This window comes from Petaurus breviceps, unplaced genomic scaffold (assembly GCF_028583685.1).
Source record: "Petaurus breviceps papuanus isolate PSGF00001 unplaced genomic scaffold, PetGlider_PUasm1.0 567, whole genome shotgun sequence".
In the NCBI taxonomy this organism is placed as follows: Eukaryota; Metazoa; Chordata; class Mammalia; order Diprotodontia; family Petauridae; genus Petaurus; species Petaurus breviceps.
Window position 1 is genome coordinate 9703336 of NW_027186383.1, and position 20391 is coordinate 9723726.

Here is a 20391-nt window from a genome sequence, read left to right on the forward strand (position 1 = left end):
TCCCTTCCTCCCCAGCCCGCTCTTTGAGAAGGCAAGCGATTTGATAGAGGTCATACAGGTGCGGCCATGCAAAGTCCATTCCCATCTTAGCTATGTTGCAAAAGAAAACACAGATGCCTTGCCTTCCTCCCCAGATAAAGTTTTTAAAAGTCTGCTTTGATCAGCTTTCAGACTCCACCTGTTCTCCAGAGGACAGCATTTCCTCATAAATCCTTTGGAAAACAAGCATTTATTTATCACCTGCTGTGTTCCAGACTCTGCTAAGCATTAGGGAGGCAGCAGACAGGCCTGGCCTGTGGGGAGCTCAGCATTAAGGCAGGGGACAAGGGGCAGATCAGGCTCTATCTGGAAAAGGAAGTCATTAACAGAAGGCCCTGGAATTGAGGGCACTGCAGGACTTAGGGGAATGTATATCAGATTGATTGCTTTCTCAAGGAGGTGGGAAGGGCCAGAGAAGGGAGAAAAATTGGAACTCAAAAAAAACTTTTTAATGTAATTGGGAAATAGTTGATGAAACAATTTTCAAAAACATCGATTTTTGTTTCATGTCCAACCTGTGACTGGGGTTTTCTGGGCCATTTCCCTGTCCAGCTCATTTGTTTCAGATGAGGAACTGAAACAAAGAGGGGTAAGAGGCCTGCCCAGGGTCACACAGCCAGGAAGTGCAGAGAAATCTTGCCGATTCCAACCTGAGGCTCGGCCCACTGTACCACCCAGGTGCCCAAAGAAAGAAATTTTAAAACCCAGCAACTTAAGAGAGGGGTTTGGGAAGAAGGGATTTTTCCTGGGACTTCACAGAAGCCAGGAGACGGCTCAGTGACTCCCATGCCACTCACTCACTCAGTGGGTGGAGCTGCCTGGGCTTCAGGGGACATGAAGAGGGAGAGAGAGAGATGGACAGCAGATAGGGTGTTGTGTAGGGAGGCAGAGAGCACACCCCAGGGACATGCAGGGTCTCCCCTATATGGGTTAGCCTGCTTCAGCTTCAGCTTGGCCTTGGGGGCTGAACCAGCAGTGGCTGCTGCTGTCCACAAGCAGAGGCCAGAGGCCGCCTTAGTGGTTCTGCCCCTTCACAGGGGGCTTCAAGAATGACCACCCTCTGGGGACAGTTTGGAGGGGATTCTCAGGACTGGTTGGACAAACTGGCCTCAGATGCCTAGAGGCAGCATGGCAGGAAAGGAAGCCTTGAGTTGGGGGGTCCCCAAAACGACCTCCCTCCTGGCCAGGCCCACGGTGGCCTTGTTAGAGGAGCTGTGGCCAGGAGGTTGGGGTGGGGGGATCTGCCCATGGACAGGTCCAGTGTCTCTAAGTTGCAAGAGGCTACAGAAGCTGCCAGGTCCTCTCCAGACCAGGACAGAAATTCCCTGGACAAGTGCCCTGGCAAAGCCCTGTCCTCAGTGGGAGGAGGCTCTTCTGTTCTCTGGATTTAACTCACCTGAGGCAGCCTGGGAGGGCAGATATGCTACAGTGCAAACACTACTGGACTGAGAACCTGGGTTCTGATCCTGCTTCTGAGACCTCAAGCAAAGTACATTCATCTGCTTTCCCAATTACAAAAAGAGGGGAAGGAGCAGCCTTTGGGCCCCCTTCCAGAACTCCCTCTGATCCTGTGAGTGACCTGGGGCCGTCACTAACCTCCCCAGGCTTGTCTCCTCCTTTAAAATAAGGGGGTCAGACCTGTTCTCAGAGGTCCCTGCTCTGACCATGTGGTCCAATGGGCAGGGGGGCATCTCACAGGAAGAGCCTGTTGCCCTCTTGACAAAGAAGCCAGAAAAGGTCAGTTTGGGCAGGACAATTCCAACACTCTCACTCCGAATCCAGAAGCACCTTTGAGGATCCTGTGTGAGCTATGTTCCCTGGGGCCCCTGATGAGGTGCCCGCCACTACTCCAGGGGCACCAGCTGGTGGTGACTAAACCTTCATTGACTGAACACTTGCAGTAACACAGCTGGAGACCTTACCCACCAGCCTGTCCTCTGGCTTGCCCTAAGGAAAGTGATGCTGGCTCCCACTGAATACTGCACCCTCCCTGAGCCTTGGTTTCCTCATCTGTAAAATGGCCAGCAATGGTTCCAAAGGCTCCTTCCAATGATGTCCCTATAAAGAATTCTGAGCATGGGCTTGGGGTAGTTTTGACTTTGCATTTTGGAGAACTTTTCTCCCACTTTTTCATAAGCCTTAAAATAACTATGAGGATTGTTAGCATATCCCCCCCCCTTTTTTTTGAGGAGGGAAGAAAGGGCAGTTGGGGTTAAGCGACTTGCCCAGGGTCACTTAACTAGTAAATGTCAAGTGTCTGAGGCTGGATTTGAACTCAGGTCCTCCTGACTCCAGGGCCGGTGCTCTATTCACTGAGCCACCTCCATATCCCTTATGAACACTTCCAGACCCTTCACCATGCAGATAGCCCCCTCTGGGAACAGGGTGTAGGACCCAGCTGTGCACATTCCTATCCATCCTGCCCCTCTAGTGACCCCTAGTCTAGTGACCTCTCCAGCAGAGGGCAGGACCGTGGGCCTCTCCCAAAGCAGGAGGAACTCTGTTAGTTGTTGCTAGGATGCTCTCTCCTCACATCTGGGCAGGCTTCTTTGACTGAATACAGGGCTTTGACCTACAGTTCCAACCTGTCAGGATCCAGATCTAGGTTCAGATTCCGTCACTCTCCAGCCCTATCTTCCTGTTAAGTGAAAAGCATCGGGGGAGAAGCAGGCTTCCCACGTTACTCATTCTGAAGGCATGCCCTGAGTTCACATAGCCCCTGATGCTAACTATGTGACGTTGGGTCATCACTTCAGTTCACTGGGCCTCAGTTTCCTCATCTGTAAAATGAAGGGACTGGACTGGATGACCACTGAAGAAGTTTCTGAGCCTGTGTTGGAGAAGGACAAAGACTGAGGACGGAGCCCTGCGATGTCGGAAGCCGCCTTCCTGGTCACCAATTCTCTAGGCCACATCCTTTGCACAGAATCGTGAAGGAGACATTCCACCATGGGCTCCATCCAGCTCGCTCACTCTCTCTAATTGCATCCCAGGACAAATAAGGCCCCTGCAGAGGGAGGACTGTTGTAAAGAGGCCTGTGAAACAAAACCAATGCAACCTTCCCTTCTAGTAAACAATTTTGCCAGCTAGTGTCTCTGATAAAGGTCTCATTTCCCAAACAGATAGAGAACTGAGTCAAATTTATAAGAATACACGTCATATATATCCCAATAGAGAAATGGTCAAAGGATATGAACAGGCAGCTTTCAGATGAAGCCATCAAAGCTCCCTATAGTCAAAAACTGCTACCACCTCACACTGATCAGACTGGCTAATCTGACAGAAAAACAAATGATAAATGGTGGAGAAACATTAAAATTCAAACACTACTGTGCATGACCCAGCAGTACCACTTGTAGGGCTGTGTCCCAAAGAGATCATACAAATGGACAAAAATATTTATTGCAGCTCTTTTTGTGGTGGCCAAGAACTGGAAATGGAGGGGATGCCCATGAGTTGGGGAATGGCTGAACAAATAGTAACGTATGAATGTAATGGAATACTGTTGTGCCAAAAGAAATGGGCAGACGGACTTCAGAAAGACCTGGAAAACCTTCTATGAACTGATGATGTCAAGCGAGGGGAGCAGAACCAGGACACTGTGGATGGTAACAGCCAGATGGTGTGAGGACTGACCTTCATACTCAGCCCTTCTCAGCAATGCAAGGATCTGAGAACTCCAAGACTCACCATGGAAAACACCATCCACATCTGGAGTCTGAAGGCAGATGCAAACAGACTGTTTTTTTTCTCTCATGGCTCCCCCCTTTTTTGCTTTTTGGAGGGGGGGAAGGCAGGGCAGGTGGGGGTAAGTGGCTTGCAAAGGACACATGGTTTGTGCTGTTTCTGAGGTTAGATTTGAACTCAAGTCCTGCTGACTCCAGGGCCAGTGTTCTATTCACCCGTACCACCTAGGGGCCTCATGGTTTTCCCCTTTTGTTCTGATTCTTTCACAGAAAGATTAAATGTGGAAGCACATTTAATGTGTAGATGTAGAGCCTATATCAGATTGCACACACACTTTGGGGGAAGGGAAATTTCTAACTCAAATCTTATAAATGAATGTTGAAAATTAAAATAAATTTAAGAGAGGCCTGTGACCCTCACACCCTGCATCATGGTCATATAGCTTTCCTTACCTGTGAGAGGGAGCTGAATTTGATGGCCTGAAGGTCCAAGCCTAAATCCAGGAAGCTTACAAAGTTGCTGAATGCGGGTAAAAGCCTTCCCTCACATGGAAACTGCACCTTAGCCCCTTGGAAGAAGTGACTTTCTTGGCCCACCTGCTTCTCTCACCAATCCTGGAAACTGCCACTGTCCCCTGGCAGGACAATTTCTCCCATAGCTGGCCAACATGAGGCCAGAATGGCCGGAGGAGCCATTGGGTCAGTACTCACCTTCACATACCTTTGTGATCTGGAAGAAAAGCCATGCATGAGCCTGAAGCCCACCATCTGCATCCTTGGTAGTCAGCCCTGGGGCCGCCATGTCTTTGGATGGTCCTGTACTGCCATCTGCTGGGGAGAGGCTGCATGGCCTTTCCAACCGTTTACTAGGGACCTCTTCCAAAAATGGCCACAGACCTCCATGGTACCCGCAGTAAGCCCTCCACCTGCATTTGCCTAGAAAGGGGTAGTGTCCTTTCCCAGCATGCACAGCACCTTGGGTCTGTCAGTGACCAACCAGCCTCATGGTGACTTAAGCCAAAGCAGCTGAGGCCCATTCTCTCCTTGCCCACCCACCCCCCACCATCCTTCCACATCAAATCTAATGGGGCTCCCCATCACCAGCTCTGCTTCCTCAACATGGCTACTTTGTGTTATGTGTCTGAGGTCAAATTTTAACTCAGGTCCTTCTAACTCCAGGGCTGGTGCTCTATTCACTGTGCCACCTAGCTGCCCCTTAGGCTCGCTTTTTATTTGCTCTTGGGGCAGTCCTTGGCTGCTGACAACTCTTTCAGGGGTTCTGGGGCACCAATTTAAACATTCTTTGTAGACACCTACCTGTCCCTTCACTTACCTCCCCAGGAGGATCAATGCCAATGCCCTGGGGATTTTCCTTGCCCAGTCGGTGGCCTATCACTATCTTAGGGCCTTTGAGCCCCCCCCCCCCAAAGACCTCCGCCGGTGCCAAGCCTGCTACTAGCCCTGCAAGTAAACACAGCTGCTTTGTGGTGCTCAAGATGGCCAGGGCTGACTCCTGCTTGAGAGGGGGCCTCACTGGGGATTTCCAAGTGTCCCAGAACAGGAAGGAGTCCAGGAGAGATGTACTGAGGCAGGGCTGGTGGGCAGACCCTGCTCTAGCTACACAGTAACATCTCCCAGGAGCCAACTACTTCTTCACTGGGTGCCTTGATTGAAAGCCCTTGAGGAAACAGTCCGGCACCAGATTAGGCCCTTTTAATGTGTCCTAAGACAGGCTACTAAAGCAGGAACCAGAAGAAAACATTTGCCTTTTTTACAGCAAAAAAAGGGGATAAAAATGAAACAAAAAACCACTACAGGTATTTGTAGGAAAAAAATGGTTTTGTACATGGGGCATAACATTATAAACTCAAGACAACTCAGACAAAAAGGTGACCTCCCACAGCTACCACCCGTCTCTGCAAAAAGTTTATATGGAACATCCGTCCAGTCAAAACCGCCACGCTCTCCTTGAAATGTCATCCAGGTTTGTCCAGGACGCCGGCGGGCTGCCCGTCCGTCCTGGAATGTCCTCAGAAGGCTCTGTCAGTGATTAGACGACAGGATTAAACCCCCAGAGTCCGTTCACATGGCAGGGGAAAAAAGGAGGGGAAGCTATTCAAACTTCGTCTTTTTTCCTTGTGGCTTGTTGTCTCCTCCACCACCTCGGCCTCCTCGGAAACCTCCTCTGCCTGTGCAAGGAAGAGGCCTGCCATGAGCACCCATAAACACCAACAAGACCCCCCCCCCCCAGACAGCATCCAGCTGCAGCAGGCCCAGGGCAGCTGCACCCTTACCTCCAAAGTTTCCTCGGCCTCTGCCTCCAAAGCCCCCTCGGCCTCCTCTGCCGCCTCCTCGGCCCCCGAAGCCTCCACGGCCCCCACCGCCGCCTCCACGGCCACCCCCTCGGCCTCCAAAGCCGCTAGGCTTGGCCCAGTCCAGGGTGACTTTGTTTCCATCGATCTCCCCATCCTCCATGGCCTCTTTTGCAGCTTTGGCCTCTTCCTCTGAGTTGAAGTCCACAAACCCGAACCTAACAGAGGGTCAGCAGCAAACAGGTTGGCAGTGGTGGCACCAGAATCCCTCCCTGCCTCCCTTTAGAGTAGTTCTGTGAGCAAGATGGTAAACGTCCCCCCACCCCAAATCAGTGACCCTGTTTCCTGGGCCTGTCTCAAGACCCCCAGGTGTGAGTCTGTCTCACAGCCACGCACAAGTGTCCCCAAGACAATGGGGACACACCACACCGCGTGGTGTGAAAGCTTATGTTCTTCTCGTGCGAATCCACAGCCTGTCACTGGCAGACAGGGAGGAGCTCAGTGAGAAGGATCCCCCACCCCCTCCAGCAGACTCCCACCACATACCCCTTCGAAGACCCCGTCTCCCTGTCTGTGACTATCCTGGCGCCCACTGAGCCTTGGAAGGAATCTTTCAATGTTTCTTCTGTTGTGTCTTCAGACAGGCCTTTGACGAACAAGGTTTTGTAGGACTCTGGGGAAACAAGATGCCAACATGTCAGGTCCTGCAGTCTGGCCCAGCACACAGTAGGCTCCCAGGCCATGGTGAGGAGAGCTGGATCAGAACTTGACTATCTAGAGGAATTTTCTGAGATTTCATCAGCGATTCTCAGATAACCCAGTCATCACATCCAGCATCCTTTGCTCAGCTGCAACAAGCCCCCCCCCCCCCGTAAACTTAGTATTTCATAGGGCCCTTTCTTTTGAAGGTGCGGATCTAGAAATGGAATTGCACTGGTTTGTCCACTCCCAGGTGAGGATACTCCCTCTTCCCTATGTAGATGGTGGTAGCCTGCCCCCACTCCAGCCCTCTTGCACTTACGGTTCCTGGGGGCTGTGTTGGCCGCCTTCTGTCCCTTCAGCTCCAGGCGGATGGCCCTGCCTTCAATCTCTATGTTGTTACAAGAATTCAAAGCTTCTTTTGCATCTTCCACGGAGGCAAATTCAATGAATGCATACCTAGGCAGAAAGGCAAGGTACTCATACACTGCACAAGTCCCCAGGAGCCCAGCCTTGAGAGGCGCCGGTGGCCCTGCCGCCCATCAGACCCGCCCACTCACCCTTTGGGTCTCCCTTGGTTGTTCTGGGGCAGACTGATGGATGTGGCCTTCTCAAACACTTCCTGCAGGCTCTCCTCAGTGGCGCTATAGGCCAGGTTGTTCAGCACCAGGGTCTTGGAGTCTGAGGGCTTGCTGTTGCTTCCACCCCAGGAATTATTCTTCCCTCTGGAGTTCTCTTGACCTTGGCTCTTCTCTCCTGTGTAGTCCAGAATGAGGGCTCTGCCGTCGAGCTCCGTGCCCTGCTTCTCTTCCAAGGCCTTGTCCACATCTGCTTCGGTCTTAAATTCAACATAGGCAATTCTGGAAGATGGAGGGTTGGGGGTGGAGGTTTGTCAAGCCAGTGGCTTACTCAACATTTCTAAGAGAGCAAGGCTGTGAAAGAGGCACACACTGCCTAGGTGTGGAGTGCGGATTGCACCAGCGACAAACCACACCAGGGGCCTACACACACACCGGGCAGTGAGGCAGGAGGGCAGAGGCTGAGGCAAGACCCTGGGCCCCCAGGGTCAGCAGTGACCAGCTTCCCACTCCCTTGACGGCTCCTACACCCACCTGGCCTCAGACACCACCTGGTACAGGTGCTTTGCTGTCTAGATAAAAAAACTGAATTTGTAAAGCAACCTTCACTTCTTAGAAGGGAATTCTTTTTTCCCCTAATGTAGGCAAACCAAATGGGATTTTGATTCTAAGTGATTTACCCAAGGATGCAAAAGAATGCTGAGACTGGGACTGCCAATCTAGTGTCTCCCACCTTAACCCTTTGACCTCATCAAGATTAACACAAATTCATTGTAGTGTATCCACTGAGAGATCACACCCTCATCAGAGGGCACAAAGCCCTCCTTTAAAAAGGGCTCAGAGGCCTAGCTAGTGAGACTGAACTTCTGAAGGGCAGGGACTGAGAAGGGCCCAAGGTTGGTCCACAGTGTGGGTCCCACTGTACCGCACACATTCTCTAACCCCACATTATCCTCTTGGGCTAGGAAAGAATGGGTTTATTTCCGGTTCTGAGACGTCTCCCCCCCACCATAAATCCCAACCTACCCTTTAGGGGTCCCATCCTTGGTGCAGACCAGTCTGACCTCAATAGCATCTTCAAACACCTCCTTGAGCTCCTCCTGAGTTACTTTATAAGGCAGATTCTTGACAAAGAGCGTCCTCGCATCTCGGTCTAGAACAGAGGCGAAGGCTTGTCAGCCAGGCCTTCGAGAGGGACGTGGAACAAGAGCCACCCCCCACAGTGAAGAGAACAAGGAGGGGCCAGCCCACTCTCCCCTTCCCCACACCTTTTTTGTTTTCTTTTGCCTTCTCCAGCTTAATTTCAGAGCCAAGCACTTTGGAGCCACTGAGTTCCTGAGCCTTTTCCATGTCTTCAGCAGATTCAAATTCCACGTAGCCAAACTTCCTGGAAGGAAGAAAGAGGGAGGAAGCCCCAGACCACAGCCCGATGAGGAGAAACTGCCTCTGAGCTGGGGCCCACAACTCCCCAAACCAATGAGATGAGGCCCAAGTGGCAGGGAGGGCACTGACGGCTAAGGGCAAACAGGCCCGCCCCACATCTACCCTCCTTCACTCTATTTCTAAGAAGATCTGAGGGAAATGCACAGTGCAAATCCCAGCAGTGGTGACGTGGATGGCTACTCCCGGTGAGAGGAGACCAAGGACACCATATTTTCTCAAGGGCCAGTCTCTTTTAGCTAATGACTTCGAAGGTGGCATCTAAATGTGTAAGAAAACCTAAGTCACAAAAAGACTATTAAAAAAAGGTTTAGAAATATGTCTGTTGGTCCCTCCTGGTCTGACTGCTACCTGGTGCCCAAAACCACCAGACTCAGACCAGGAGACTGGGGAATGTCTGCCTCTACTACTCGGCCACCAAGACTGCAGTGGCTGCCCTTGGAGACCCCAAGACCAACCGCATAATGGGTGGACACATGAGCTCTTACTTAGCATGGCCTGAGCCCCATGTCTGACTACAGAGCCCTTATGTGACGCATCTCTGGCAGTTCAAGTCAAATCTGCTGAGTTAAGTGTGCTGTTTGACTCTAAATCTGCTAAGTAAAGACCTGGGTGTTTACCTTCTAAAGTGCTTGGGGGCCTCACCCAGCCACTTACCTGGTGGCACCAATGCGGACGTCCACAACCGTGAGGTTCTTTTTAGTAAAGAAATCCGTGATGCCGGTTTTAAGCTCAGAAGCGGTTTTGTTGAAGTTCAGGTTACCAGCAAAGAGATTGAAATTTGCAGATGCTTCAGCTGTTGCAAAGAAGTTAAGTTGTATTGGGTGGGGAAAGGTGACTTTGCTGCAGAGACCCTGAAGGTCAGGAGCACATCAGCTTCATCACAATGAGTGTCCATCAGGCTTCAGAATTAAGTCCCTTGTCAGATCATCACTTGTGCCCACCCCTGCCCCTGCACCCCTGGATGCTTGCTCTGGGCTGCACTTACCATCCAGTTTCTGTTTCTTGGCTTCGGGGGCCTTCTGTTTGCCCATTTCCTTTTTCCTCTTTCCAGGTGCTTCTTTCACATGAACTGAAAGACAAGACCATCAGGTACATGACCACCTCCTACCACAAGCCCGCTGCTAGTGGCACCCAATGACCTAAGGTTTCTTTCTCTAATCCTTACCTTCCTCTTCTTCTTCCTCCTCCTCCTCTTCCTCCTCGTCATCCTCCTCCTCCTCCTCTTCCTCTTCATCATCCTCATCATCATCTTCTTCCTCCTCCTCCTCCTCCTCGGATTCCTTGGCCTTCCCAGGTTTCCCTCCAGTGGCTTTCACGGCAGCAGCCTTCCCCTTGGCAGGTGTGGTGTCCATGGCTTCTTCTTCAGAATCTGAAAGAATGCCTCTGCTTGAGCCCTCTCCAATGAAGGGGCAGGACAGCCCTCCCCGTCCATGACGCTCCCGAGCTTTCCAGGCAACACTAGCCCGATCAGATTTTAAGCTCACCAGGGATCCCATTTTACCACATCCAGTGTGACTAGGGGTGGCACCTAACAGCCACTCCCTCTGAGAGCAAAGGCCCCACCAGAGATTTCTGTGGGATCATAGGCACTCCAGAAGGATGCAGCCTCCACTGGGAGAATCTAACTCTAGGCAGAGAATTTAAACTCGGGGTAAGTGAAGACCAATGGGAAGCTTATTGACTCCCTCAGCAAGGTTCTTTACCAGGCCCGAACAGAAACAATGATATTACCATCCTCATCTTCATCCTCGTCACTGTCATCCTCCTCATCCTCCTCATCTTCCTCCTCCTCCTCCTCCTCCGAGTCTTGCTTGGCGGGAGCTGCTCCCATCTTTGTGGCTTTGGGAAGCTCAAATTCTTCATCCTCCTCATCCTCACTGTCCTCTTCTTCAGACTCACTGTCTTCCTTCTTGGCATTCTTGCCATTTTTTGCCCCTTTGGCTGGGGGCACTGCTGCTTTGGCGGCTGGCTTAGCTGGAGTGGCTCCCTTCTTGCCTGCTGTGATGGCAGCTTTGGTGGCTGGAGTGGCCACCTTCTTGGCGGGGGCTGGGGTGGCTGCCTTCTTACCAGGGGTCATGGCTGCTTTCTTGGCTGGCGTGGTAGCAACAACAGCTTTTTTGGCTGGTGGTACCTTCTTTGCTGGTGTGGCTACAGCCTTCTTGCCCTTCTTTTGAGGAACTATAACCTAATAATTTTTATTTACAAAGCGTTACAATTTACAAAACACTTTTTACCTAAAAGGAAAAAATAACTTGAGACATAAAAATATCGAGACAAACTGCAATGAGCTAAAGAACAAGGTGGGTCACCTGGGGCTGCGGTCCCCCCCCCAATCAGGAATCCAGTCTCAATGGCCCCTCCATCTTCCACTGCAACCTGCACATACAGGTATGAAGTGCTGTAATTCACAAGGCAGGCCTGGGCTAACAGTTCTGAAATGGGGAGGAAGGAAAGCACCAGGCACCAGGCCCTGTATTCAGCCAACTCAATCCAAGTGTAACTTGGCTGCTAAAGACGGCAAAGCAAGCCTACTAGTTACTCTGCTCTACACCGGGTACAGCATCATGCAATTTGTGTACTGCATGCCCACCTAGGTCTAAACTGCTCAAGTATAAGCTAAGCTCCCTGATGGGAGTCTGGTCGAAATCACCCTCCACTCTCCCTAGAACTTGCCAGGGCCCTTGCCAGGAGGCAGCTCTAAAAGGACAAGGCTGAACTAGGTGATCTTGGTAGCCTCTTATATCTGTTATCTGTTACCCTCTGAACGAGGTTCTGTGATTCTAGCCTGTTGCTAAGATTCTCCCTCAAGGACTCTGGGTTCAGAAATTCTCAATCCTCCGAGTTATGTCAGAGCTAGGAAAGAACTCTGTCTAACCTGTTTTACAGACAAGGAAACAGAAAGTCAAGCATATGGAAAGGAGCCAAGTCTACTTGAAGTAGAATTACTTTCTCGCTTTTGGATACAACTTACATCCTAGCAATCTAAGTTAATGTTTGTACCTCTATTTTGGAAGGTTATTAATAAGCACGCTAGATTTTTAAAAGTATCTAAATCAACAATGTTTTCTATCCACAACAAGCACTTCTTACCTCCAGAGGACATCAGAGCCTAACACCATGTATTTAGCTGTGCTAGGCGCACAACTCTAGTGCAATGCATGGACTTAACCAGCCCAACAAAGGCTGCCAGGCCTGCCTAGTTGTATGCATTCATCAGCCAACATTTACATGGCCTGGGTAAAACACAGAAAGAGTTCACAGAAGCCCTGTGAATCTCATTAAAATCCCTTGTTGAGATGTTCTTTAACAGATGTATATTACCTAGCATCTTTCCTAGGAAAGAATGCACTGCCCAAAGTGCCCAAGACTCACCCCTGCCCTCAACTGAGCGATGAATCAATGCTGCCTACCCTCCATAATAGTTTGGACTTTTAAATTTCTCCGTTAAATGAAATCCAGATTTGAACACTGCTGTAACCAGCCCCCCCCCCATTATCCTTGATGCTAAAGCATGAAGCTTGAGCCCACAAATTCCCCCCAGGGTTCAGTTTGCTTGTCTTCCTTCACAAAACCAATCATTTCTGGCAGGAGCCGCAAGTCACCTCTTCCCCACTGCTTTCTTCTTCCTCTTCTGACAAGTCTTCATCTTCACTGTCCTCCACCTCCTTGGGTGGAGGGGCCGTTTTCTTGGGCTCCCCTTGATTCTTAGCAGCCTGTGAAGAGACCCAAAGGACAGGACGTTTATACTCAGCAGCCCAAGCTCGCTGGGGCCTCCCCTCCTGACCCCACAACCCGGGCATGCTGAAAACGCTGAAAGACTGCACCAACTCTGCCCCTGCTCGCTCCCACGACTCCCCCCAGAGCAGCCACGTGGGCTGGCCCGGAAGCACGTGCTGGGCCCGGGGGAGCCCGGGACACAGGAAGGGAGGGGGGATGGTGGTCAGACCTGCCCTCCTGACAGCTGGGGGGGGGGGGGGACTCGGGCCCGACTTAGGCCATGCCCGGCCTCCCAGAGCCCGCCACCAGCGGCCACGGTCGCGGCGTGGGTCTGTCAAGGCCGGGCCCACATGGCGGGCGAGCCCCACGCCCACGTGTGCGCCGCCCAGACACGTGCGCGCCGGCGGGAGCCGGACCAGGCGCTCGGCGCACGGCGATGACTTCACGGCGGTCCTCGCCCCGGCGCTCCCTCCCGCTTTCGGGCCCAGCGCGCACGCGCGGCCTCCCGGCCTCCGTCCCCGCCTTCCCTCCCGCAGCTCTCGGCTCTCGGCTCCCGGCTCCCGGGGCCCTCCGCCTCCCGCCCGTGGGGGCGGCGGCGGCACCGAGTCGCGCGAGACTTCCCGGAGCCCCATGCTGCGCACGCGCCGTGCCGCTCCTCCCCGCTCCCGCGCGCTCAGGCCCGCTAGGCCCAGAAACCCCGGGGGCGCGTGGCGGAGCTAAGCCGCCGCCTCTCACCTTCCCTAGCTTCACCATGGTGGCGGCGTGTGACTAGGGCGCGGAGGGTACGGATCCGTCGGCCGAGGCCCAGGCAATGTCGGTGGCGGCGGAGAGCGCGGGCAGGAGTCCGTCCGCGAGCAGCTCTTTGCTGGCCGAGACTGAGACGAAAGACTGAGCCTGCCCCCTCGGCGCGACTGGAAAGGAGCTCGCCCCGACCCCGTGACGCCCCCGCGGCCAACCAGCGCCCGCTCCCCGCCCCCAGGCCCACGCCGACCAATCCCAGAGCAAGCCCGGCCGAGGGGGCGGGGCCGAGGGCCCGGGGGCGCGCCGGGGCGGGGCTCGGGGAGCGCGAGCGCTCGGGGCGCGAGGCGGGAGCGGCACGCTGATTGGCCGGCGGGCGGGGCGCGCTCAGGAGCGGAATAGAACGCGGCGGAACGCAGCGGAGCGCGCCGGGGCACGTGGTGCCGGGACGCAGCCTGCCCACGTGTGGCCTCTGGTCGCCCAGTGGAGGACATTTTGAGCCCTGCCAGGCCGGGCCTTCTGGAGCTGCAGTCCCGTGACCCGGGCTCTCACGCTCTGCCTGCCTCAATGAAGAGGGGCTTCAGGGGCTTGTGAGGCTCTGCCCTCTGGGCTCCCTCCGTCTGAGGCCTTCAGAGAGGCCGATGGGGGCGGCCCGGGTCAGCCCTCCTGCGGAGGGGCACACCCACTCCCTGGGAACGGGCCCGCGGCGGCTCTTAGAGAACCCCCCCCCCCCCCCGGGCAGCCCCGTGTCGTGTCCGGAAGACTGGAGGGTCCTGCTGACGGCCCGCGGGCGGGCAGACCTCCGGGGCACCTGCTGGGCACCTGCGCCCGCACGTCCTCAGACCCTCCCCTTCCCTTGGGGTGGCCAAGAGCCGGCTCTGGGCTGGGAGCAGCCCGTCCTCCGGAGCTTCTGTGTGGCATCTGATACCTGCTGTCCACCAGGCATCGAGCTAAAGGCAGACCAAAGAGAGCCCTGCCGGAGGAGCTGGTGGTCTAGGAAGACCCCAGACTTCTGCAGACTAGCTAGAGACGCGGCTTGGAGAAGGGGACTGTTAGGGGAGGCGAGGGAGAGGGAAGCCCGAGGAGGAGGTGTCGGGGCGTGTGAAGGAGGAAGGGTCTGAGCCTGAAGGTCGTTGGGAGCCTTAGAGGTGATTTTGTAGGGGTGGGGTGGGGTCAAGGAAGGAAAGGGACCTGGGATGTAGGAACCTCACTGGTGGCTGAAAGGAGGGTAGACTGGAGCCCCTCCCGTCCTAGTCCAAGCTGAGGTGATGAGAATCTGCATCAGGATGGGGGGGCAGGGGGTGTATTAGAGAGATACCGGTTTTGACAGCTGATGGTGATGCTCTCTACAGGAACAGGAAAGTTAGGGAGAAGGAAGGATTTGAGGGGGGCAGTCTGTAAGCCTGGAGGGCACAGTTAGGGCTGAATAAGTAGACCTGAGAACCGCCTGCTCTGCAATACTAGACTCCATGATAGCTGATGAAATCACCAACGTCCTAGTATAGAGGGGAAGAAAAGAACTCAGGACAAAGCCTTGGGACACAGCCACAGCTCCCGGGCTATCCAGCCTGACATGGAGGAGGAGAACCAGGGAAACCTCAAGAGAAAGAAGAGGGTGATCAGCAGTGTCAGGCTGGGGCCTGAGAAACAGAGCAATTGGCAGATCATTGGTGATTTTGGAGAGAAGCTTCGGAGTAGTGTGGTGTAAATGACCTCACAAGAATTGAGCCACTAAAGGAAGGGGAGAGACATGAAGAGAGTGGGGATGGGGAGACACAGGTGCAGGGGTATCCTGGAACCAGCTCCAACCTGCTTGGGAGCCAATTAAATTTTCAGTGTGAGCATTTACATCTCGGAAATCACTATAGATCAGGGCTCGAATTATTGTTTTGTTAATTGTCTAGAGTTAAGAAAGTTTTAATAATGTAGATTATGCTTTAAAATATGTGCTGCCTTACATTTTCACCACTGGAGAGATGGTTCCTAAACGTTTACCAGCACTCTCCAGCATGTGTGTTTGTAGGCACTGGGGAAAGCAGCTAATTGACAGGGAGATATTGAAGACTAGGAAGGAGAGTAAGGTGTGGGCTCAAAAATAGTATGGGTAGATGAAATTTATATTAAATACTACAGAATTATTTATTTATTTTTTAAAGAGAAATTGGGGTTAAGTAACTTGCTCAAGGTTACATGGCCAGTTTTTTTCTGGGTGTGGTGCTAAGTATTTGAGCCTGGATTCGATCCCAGGTCTCCCGACTCTGGGGCTGTCGCTCTTACTGTGCCACCTGGCTGCCCCAAATACCCCAACATTTAAGCCCCAAACTCTCCAAAATGTCATTAAAAGCTCACTGCTCTTTCTTTTATATGGACAACATAACCATGACCGAAGGGAGCACTCTGGAAACCTTTCCAACCTTGACATCCTGTGTTCCTGACCCCTGTTGAGAGCACCACCATCTCTGCAGTTATGCTGGTTCACAACCCTGGAGTCTTCCTTGACTCTCTCCTGTGGATTCTACCTCCAGAACAGTATCTCTTCCTCCCCCTCACTCTCTCCCTCTTTTTCCAGTCCTGTCAGGCCCCCATCACGCTTCATTTGAACCGCTATAATAAGTAGCCTTCTAGCCGGTCTCCCTGCTTCCACTTTCTTGCATCCTCCACAAGGCTGCTGCCAGAATGATTTTCCTAGATCACTGGTCCTCCTAAGTCAGTCTCCTTTAGAAGTTTCAGTAGTTCACAATTGCTTCTCAAATCCAGTCAATCAATCAGTAAACACTTATTAAGGCTTACTTTGTGCCAGGTACTGTGACTGGGGATGGGGACAAAGAGACAAAAGACAATCCTCAGGCTTCAAAGAGTTCACAGTCTGAGGGGGAGACAATAAACAATCATGTACAAACAAGCTATAATCAGGAAAAAGAGGAAATGATCTACAGAGGGAAAGAAAAGTGGGGTTGGGAAAGGCTTCCTGGAGAAGATGGGATGTTAGTTGGGACTTAGAGGAAGTCAGAGAGGTCAGAGGTAGAGGTGAGAATGGAAGGTACTCCAGACAATGGGGGACAAGAAAATTCTCAGAGCCAAGAGATGGAGGGTATTGTTCCTGACCCAGCCAAGAGGCCGGTGTCAATGGATCGAAAAGAACTTATCAGGGAGTAAGCTGTAAGAGGAGGGGCAGGTTATGAAGGGCTTTGAATGCTAAACATTGTTTTGTGGTTAATCCTGAAGGCTCTTAGGAGCCACTGGAGATTACTGAGTAGGGGAGTGACATGGTCAGACCTGTGCCTTATGGAGATCACTTTGGTGGCTGAATGGAGTAAGGGCTGGAGTAGGAAGAGCCCTGACTATCCACCAGCTATTTCAGTCTTCAAACAAGAACTCAATACAAACGTCTCTGGCATTTGGAACCTTTTACCAGCTGGCTCTCATCTCACCAACCTTTCTAGGCTTATTGCACATTCTTCCCCTTCCACACTGTGATCCAGACTGTGCCTTTGCATGCCTGAATGCTCTCCTTCCTCAGCTCTGCACCCTAAAATCTGCAGGTCCTTCCAAACTCAATTCAGATGTCTCTGCTTTACCCCCAGCTACTAATGAGCACTAAAATCACTCACATATAGGTTGTATGCATTGTCAAACCTCTCCAATATCTCTGCCAACAAAACCCCAAATGGGGCCCTGGAGAATCAGACACAAGCTGGGGGTTAACACTACTTGCTTGCTTCACTAGCAAGGACAATATTGACTGGAGTGGATGTCCCCCACAGCATGGGTAAGGGTCCCAAATGAAATTAGCAAGAATTTATTAAGAGCAGTCATATAGTTACTCCCCACCATTTACTCTTCAATCCAGTGGCCCTGGCCTCCTGGCTGTGCCATGAACAAGACCCTCCATCTGAGGATTCTTTGCTCTGAGCATTCTTTGGCTGCCCCCAATGCCTCCTCCCCTCTAAGTCCCAGCTAAAATTCCACCTTCTCCAGAAAGCCCTCCCTGGCCTTCTCTCTTGTAATGATTTCCTATTTGTCCTGTATATAACTTACTTTATTTGCAAGAGCTCCCCCCCCCCCTTTAGACTGTGAGCTCCTTGAGGGCAAGGACTGCCTTTTATCCCTTTTTTGTATCCTCAGCACTTAGTTTAGCATGGTTCCTGGCACACAGTAGGAGCTTCACAAATGTTTATAGATAAATGGATTGCTTGCTTGCTTACTATAAATCAGGTACTGGGTTAAGTACTTGGAAAGTAGAAAAACCATCCCAAAGCTAAAACATGCACGCCCACTTATTTACTTAAGTGCCAGGCTTTTCCTTTCATTGATTTAAGCTGAGGATGTATAGGGAGGAGGCCCCACAGGGCAGCTTCCAGTCCTCTAGGTATAGATGTAAACCCTCTAGCTAAGGTAAACATGGACATGCCCAAGTCAGTTAGTTCCCAGAGAACTGACAAAGAATCTGGGGGAAACAATCCAGAACAAAGGATTAGGTGGGGAGGGCTAGAATTAAATTTTACACTTAGACAACCAACATTAAGGGCCTGCTACGTGTCAGGCATGGTGCTGGGGACACAAAGAAAAGGAAAAGGCAGTCCTTGCCCTCAAGGAGCTCCCAGTCTGAAGGGAGAGAGGACCTGCGAACATGTGGGCAAACAAGATTGAGGGCAAGAGGGAGGTGAGTCTTGAAGGCAGGCCGTGAAACTAAGAGACAGAAGGAGGGAGAGTGTGGGTATCCTGTGCAAGGAAGAGCCAGGAGGGGCGGCCAGCGGCTCCAGTGTGGGGATCACCTGGGGATCAAATCCGGGCTCAGACACTTAGCGCCCACCCAGAAACACCTGGCTGTGTAACCTTGAGCAAATTACTTAACCCCGATTGCTTTAAAAAAAAAAAAAAAAAAAGGAAGAGCCAGGAGACCAGTGTCCTTGGAACCAGAGCACATGGAGGGAAGTAAGGTAGAAGGTAGGAAGAGGCTGGGTTGCAAAGGACTTTAAAAGCCAAACAGAGGATGTTGTAACTGATTCTGGGGGGGTGTAGGGAGTCATTGAGTTTATTGTGGTCCCTCTGATAGCTGAATGGAGGATGGATTGAAGTGGGGAGAGACTTGAGGCAGGCAGAGTCACCAGCAGGCTAGTCCAGGTGAGAGGTGTTGGCAGCCACAGGAATGGTGATGAGGGAACAAAATGAGAGCCTGGCAAAGGGAGAAAGAAGGTCAGCTGTGCGGAGTGAGTGCAAGGGCTGCCAGGGGTGACAGCACAGGCATGAGCCTGGGAAGCTGGGAGGTTGGTGGTGCATTTGACAATAATAAGAAAGCTGGCATGAAAAGAAACCTGGAGAGAGGAAAGAGAATGAGTTCTGGGCACGTTGAGGTGGTAGGCTGGTCCAGTTGGTAGCACCAAGCTAGCATGTTTAAATAAGATAATTTATGGAAAAAATAGACATCATTCACTGCAAGCTCTCTTTCCTCCCCCTCTCCATATCCTCAAACTCCTTGACATCAGTCTTGGACATCCAAATGTGTCAGAAGAGGGGAAAGCCACAGACGAGGTGCCACGTTTGCCAGGATTCAAGAGATGTAAGAGAACTCCAGGGCTGTGCTGCCTGACCCCATTCCCAGAAGATATCCCTCATATACCTGATGAGCATCATCCCATCTCTGGGCAAAGCCCTTCAAACAGCTCCAAACAGACCACATAACTCATGGAGAGCTCTAATTCCCCAACAGAGAAGCATTCAAAGGGTAACATAAAGAGTTGGCAAAAGGCGAGCCACAAACTCTTAGCAGCCACGTGAGAGAGTGTTCCAGAGCACTGGTAATAACTGAAATACACATCAGAACAACCCTGAGGTTTGACCCCATACCCTGCAAATGAGCAAAGATGACAAAAGATGGGAGTGGTCATTGTTGGAGAGGCTCTGGGAGTAACTCTGATGCATTGTTGGTGGAGCTGTGAATCAGTAGAACCATTTTGGAAAGCAATTTGGAATTATGCAAAGAAAGTAACTAAAATATTTGACCCAGATTCCACTATTATGTTCATACCCCAAGGAGGTCATCAATAAGAAGGAAGCACCAAAATATTTATAACAACACTTTTTGTGGTAGCAAAGAATGGGAAACAAAGTAGATGCCCATTGAGTGGGGAATGAAATGATAGTACGTGAATGTAATTGACTATTCCTGTGCCATAAGAAATGATGAATGTGGTGAATACAGAGAAGCATGGAAAGATTTATATGAACTGATGCAGAACGAAGTCAGCAGAGCCAGGAAAACAATATATACGCTGACTACAACAATGTAAACGGAAAGAACCACCATAAAACAATGAAAAATGAATGTTGAAAAATTACAAAGAACAGGGGGGACAGCTGGGTGGTGCAGTGAGTAGAATACCAGGCCTCAAGTCAGAAAGACCTGAGTTCAAATCTGCCCTGAGACACTAGCTGTGTGACCCTGGGCAAGTCACTTTACCCTGTTTGCCTCAGTTTCCTCATCTGTAAAATAAACAGAAGGAAATGGCCAACCATTCCAGTGTCTTTGCCAAGATAACCCCAAGTGGAGTCACAAAGAGTTGAACATGACCGAACAACAATAACAAAGAACAAGCATGAAAGAATGTCCCAAACAAGAGATGTGACAAGACCCTAACCCTTTGCGGAGGTAGGAGGTCTATGGTTGAGACACTACTTCTTTAGACTTATTCAATGTTTTGCTTGTTTTGCTGATTTTTTCCTTTCCTTTTTCTTTGAAAAACATTTGTTATAAGGGATAGCTTTCTGGAAAGGGCAAGGGGATGCTGGGAGAAATTGGGGAATGTAAAAAACAGCAATAAACATTTTTCTCTTCAAAAAGATCAAATTTACCTCCTAGCACAGTGCCTGGTATATAGTAGGCACTGTATAAATGCTTATTTCCTTCCCTTCCACCGCAAGCAGAACAAGTCTGGTTCCCCTTTCAAACAACAATCTTTCACATACTTGAATACAGATATCATGTAACCCCCCCACCTCCCCACCCTCATCTGTACTGGTCTGAGCTAAATATGCCCACTCCCTTCAGTTGATCTTTGTAGGCTTCATAGACTTAAGACCCTACACTGTCCTTGATGCACTCCTCGAGACACTTTCTAGCTTCTCAGCATCTTTCCTAAAATGTCCTTCCTGAATTGAACCCCAGCCATGGTCTGATT

General features: G+C 51.4%; 1 protein-coding gene and 2 non-coding genes across 3 annotated transcripts; all 3 read right to left on the reverse strand.

Moving 5' to 3' along the window:
* Positions 1 to 5412: 5412 nt before the first annotated feature.
* Positions 5413 to 13406, reverse strand: NCL (nucleolin). The gene is made up of 13 exons (XM_069103268.1): positions 13211 to 13406; positions 12361 to 12471; positions 10490 to 10943; positions 9924 to 10127; positions 9744 to 9827; positions 9413 to 9551; positions 8584 to 8702; positions 8342 to 8468; positions 7298 to 7597; positions 7060 to 7196; positions 6585 to 6711; positions 6021 to 6256; positions 5413 to 5915 (listed from the first exon to the last, which is right to left on the reverse strand). The coding sequence occupies exons 1-13, from the start codon at positions 13226 to 13228 to the stop codon at positions 5839 to 5841; spliced, it is 2133 nt and encodes a 710-aa protein (XP_068959369.1). The 5' UTR covers positions 13229 to 13406; the 3' UTR covers positions 5413 to 5838.
* On the reverse strand, positions 6793 to 6871 carry LOC138173283 (small nucleolar RNA SNORD20). Its single transcript, XR_011171361.1, has one exon. It is a non-coding gene; the product is annotated as a small nucleolar RNA SNORD20 (small nucleolar RNA).
* LOC138173282 (small nucleolar RNA SNORD82) lies at positions 9623 to 9696 on the reverse strand. Its single transcript, XR_011171360.1, has one exon. It is a non-coding gene; the product is annotated as a small nucleolar RNA SNORD82 (small nucleolar RNA).
* Positions 13407 to 20391: the final 6985 nt, after the last annotated feature.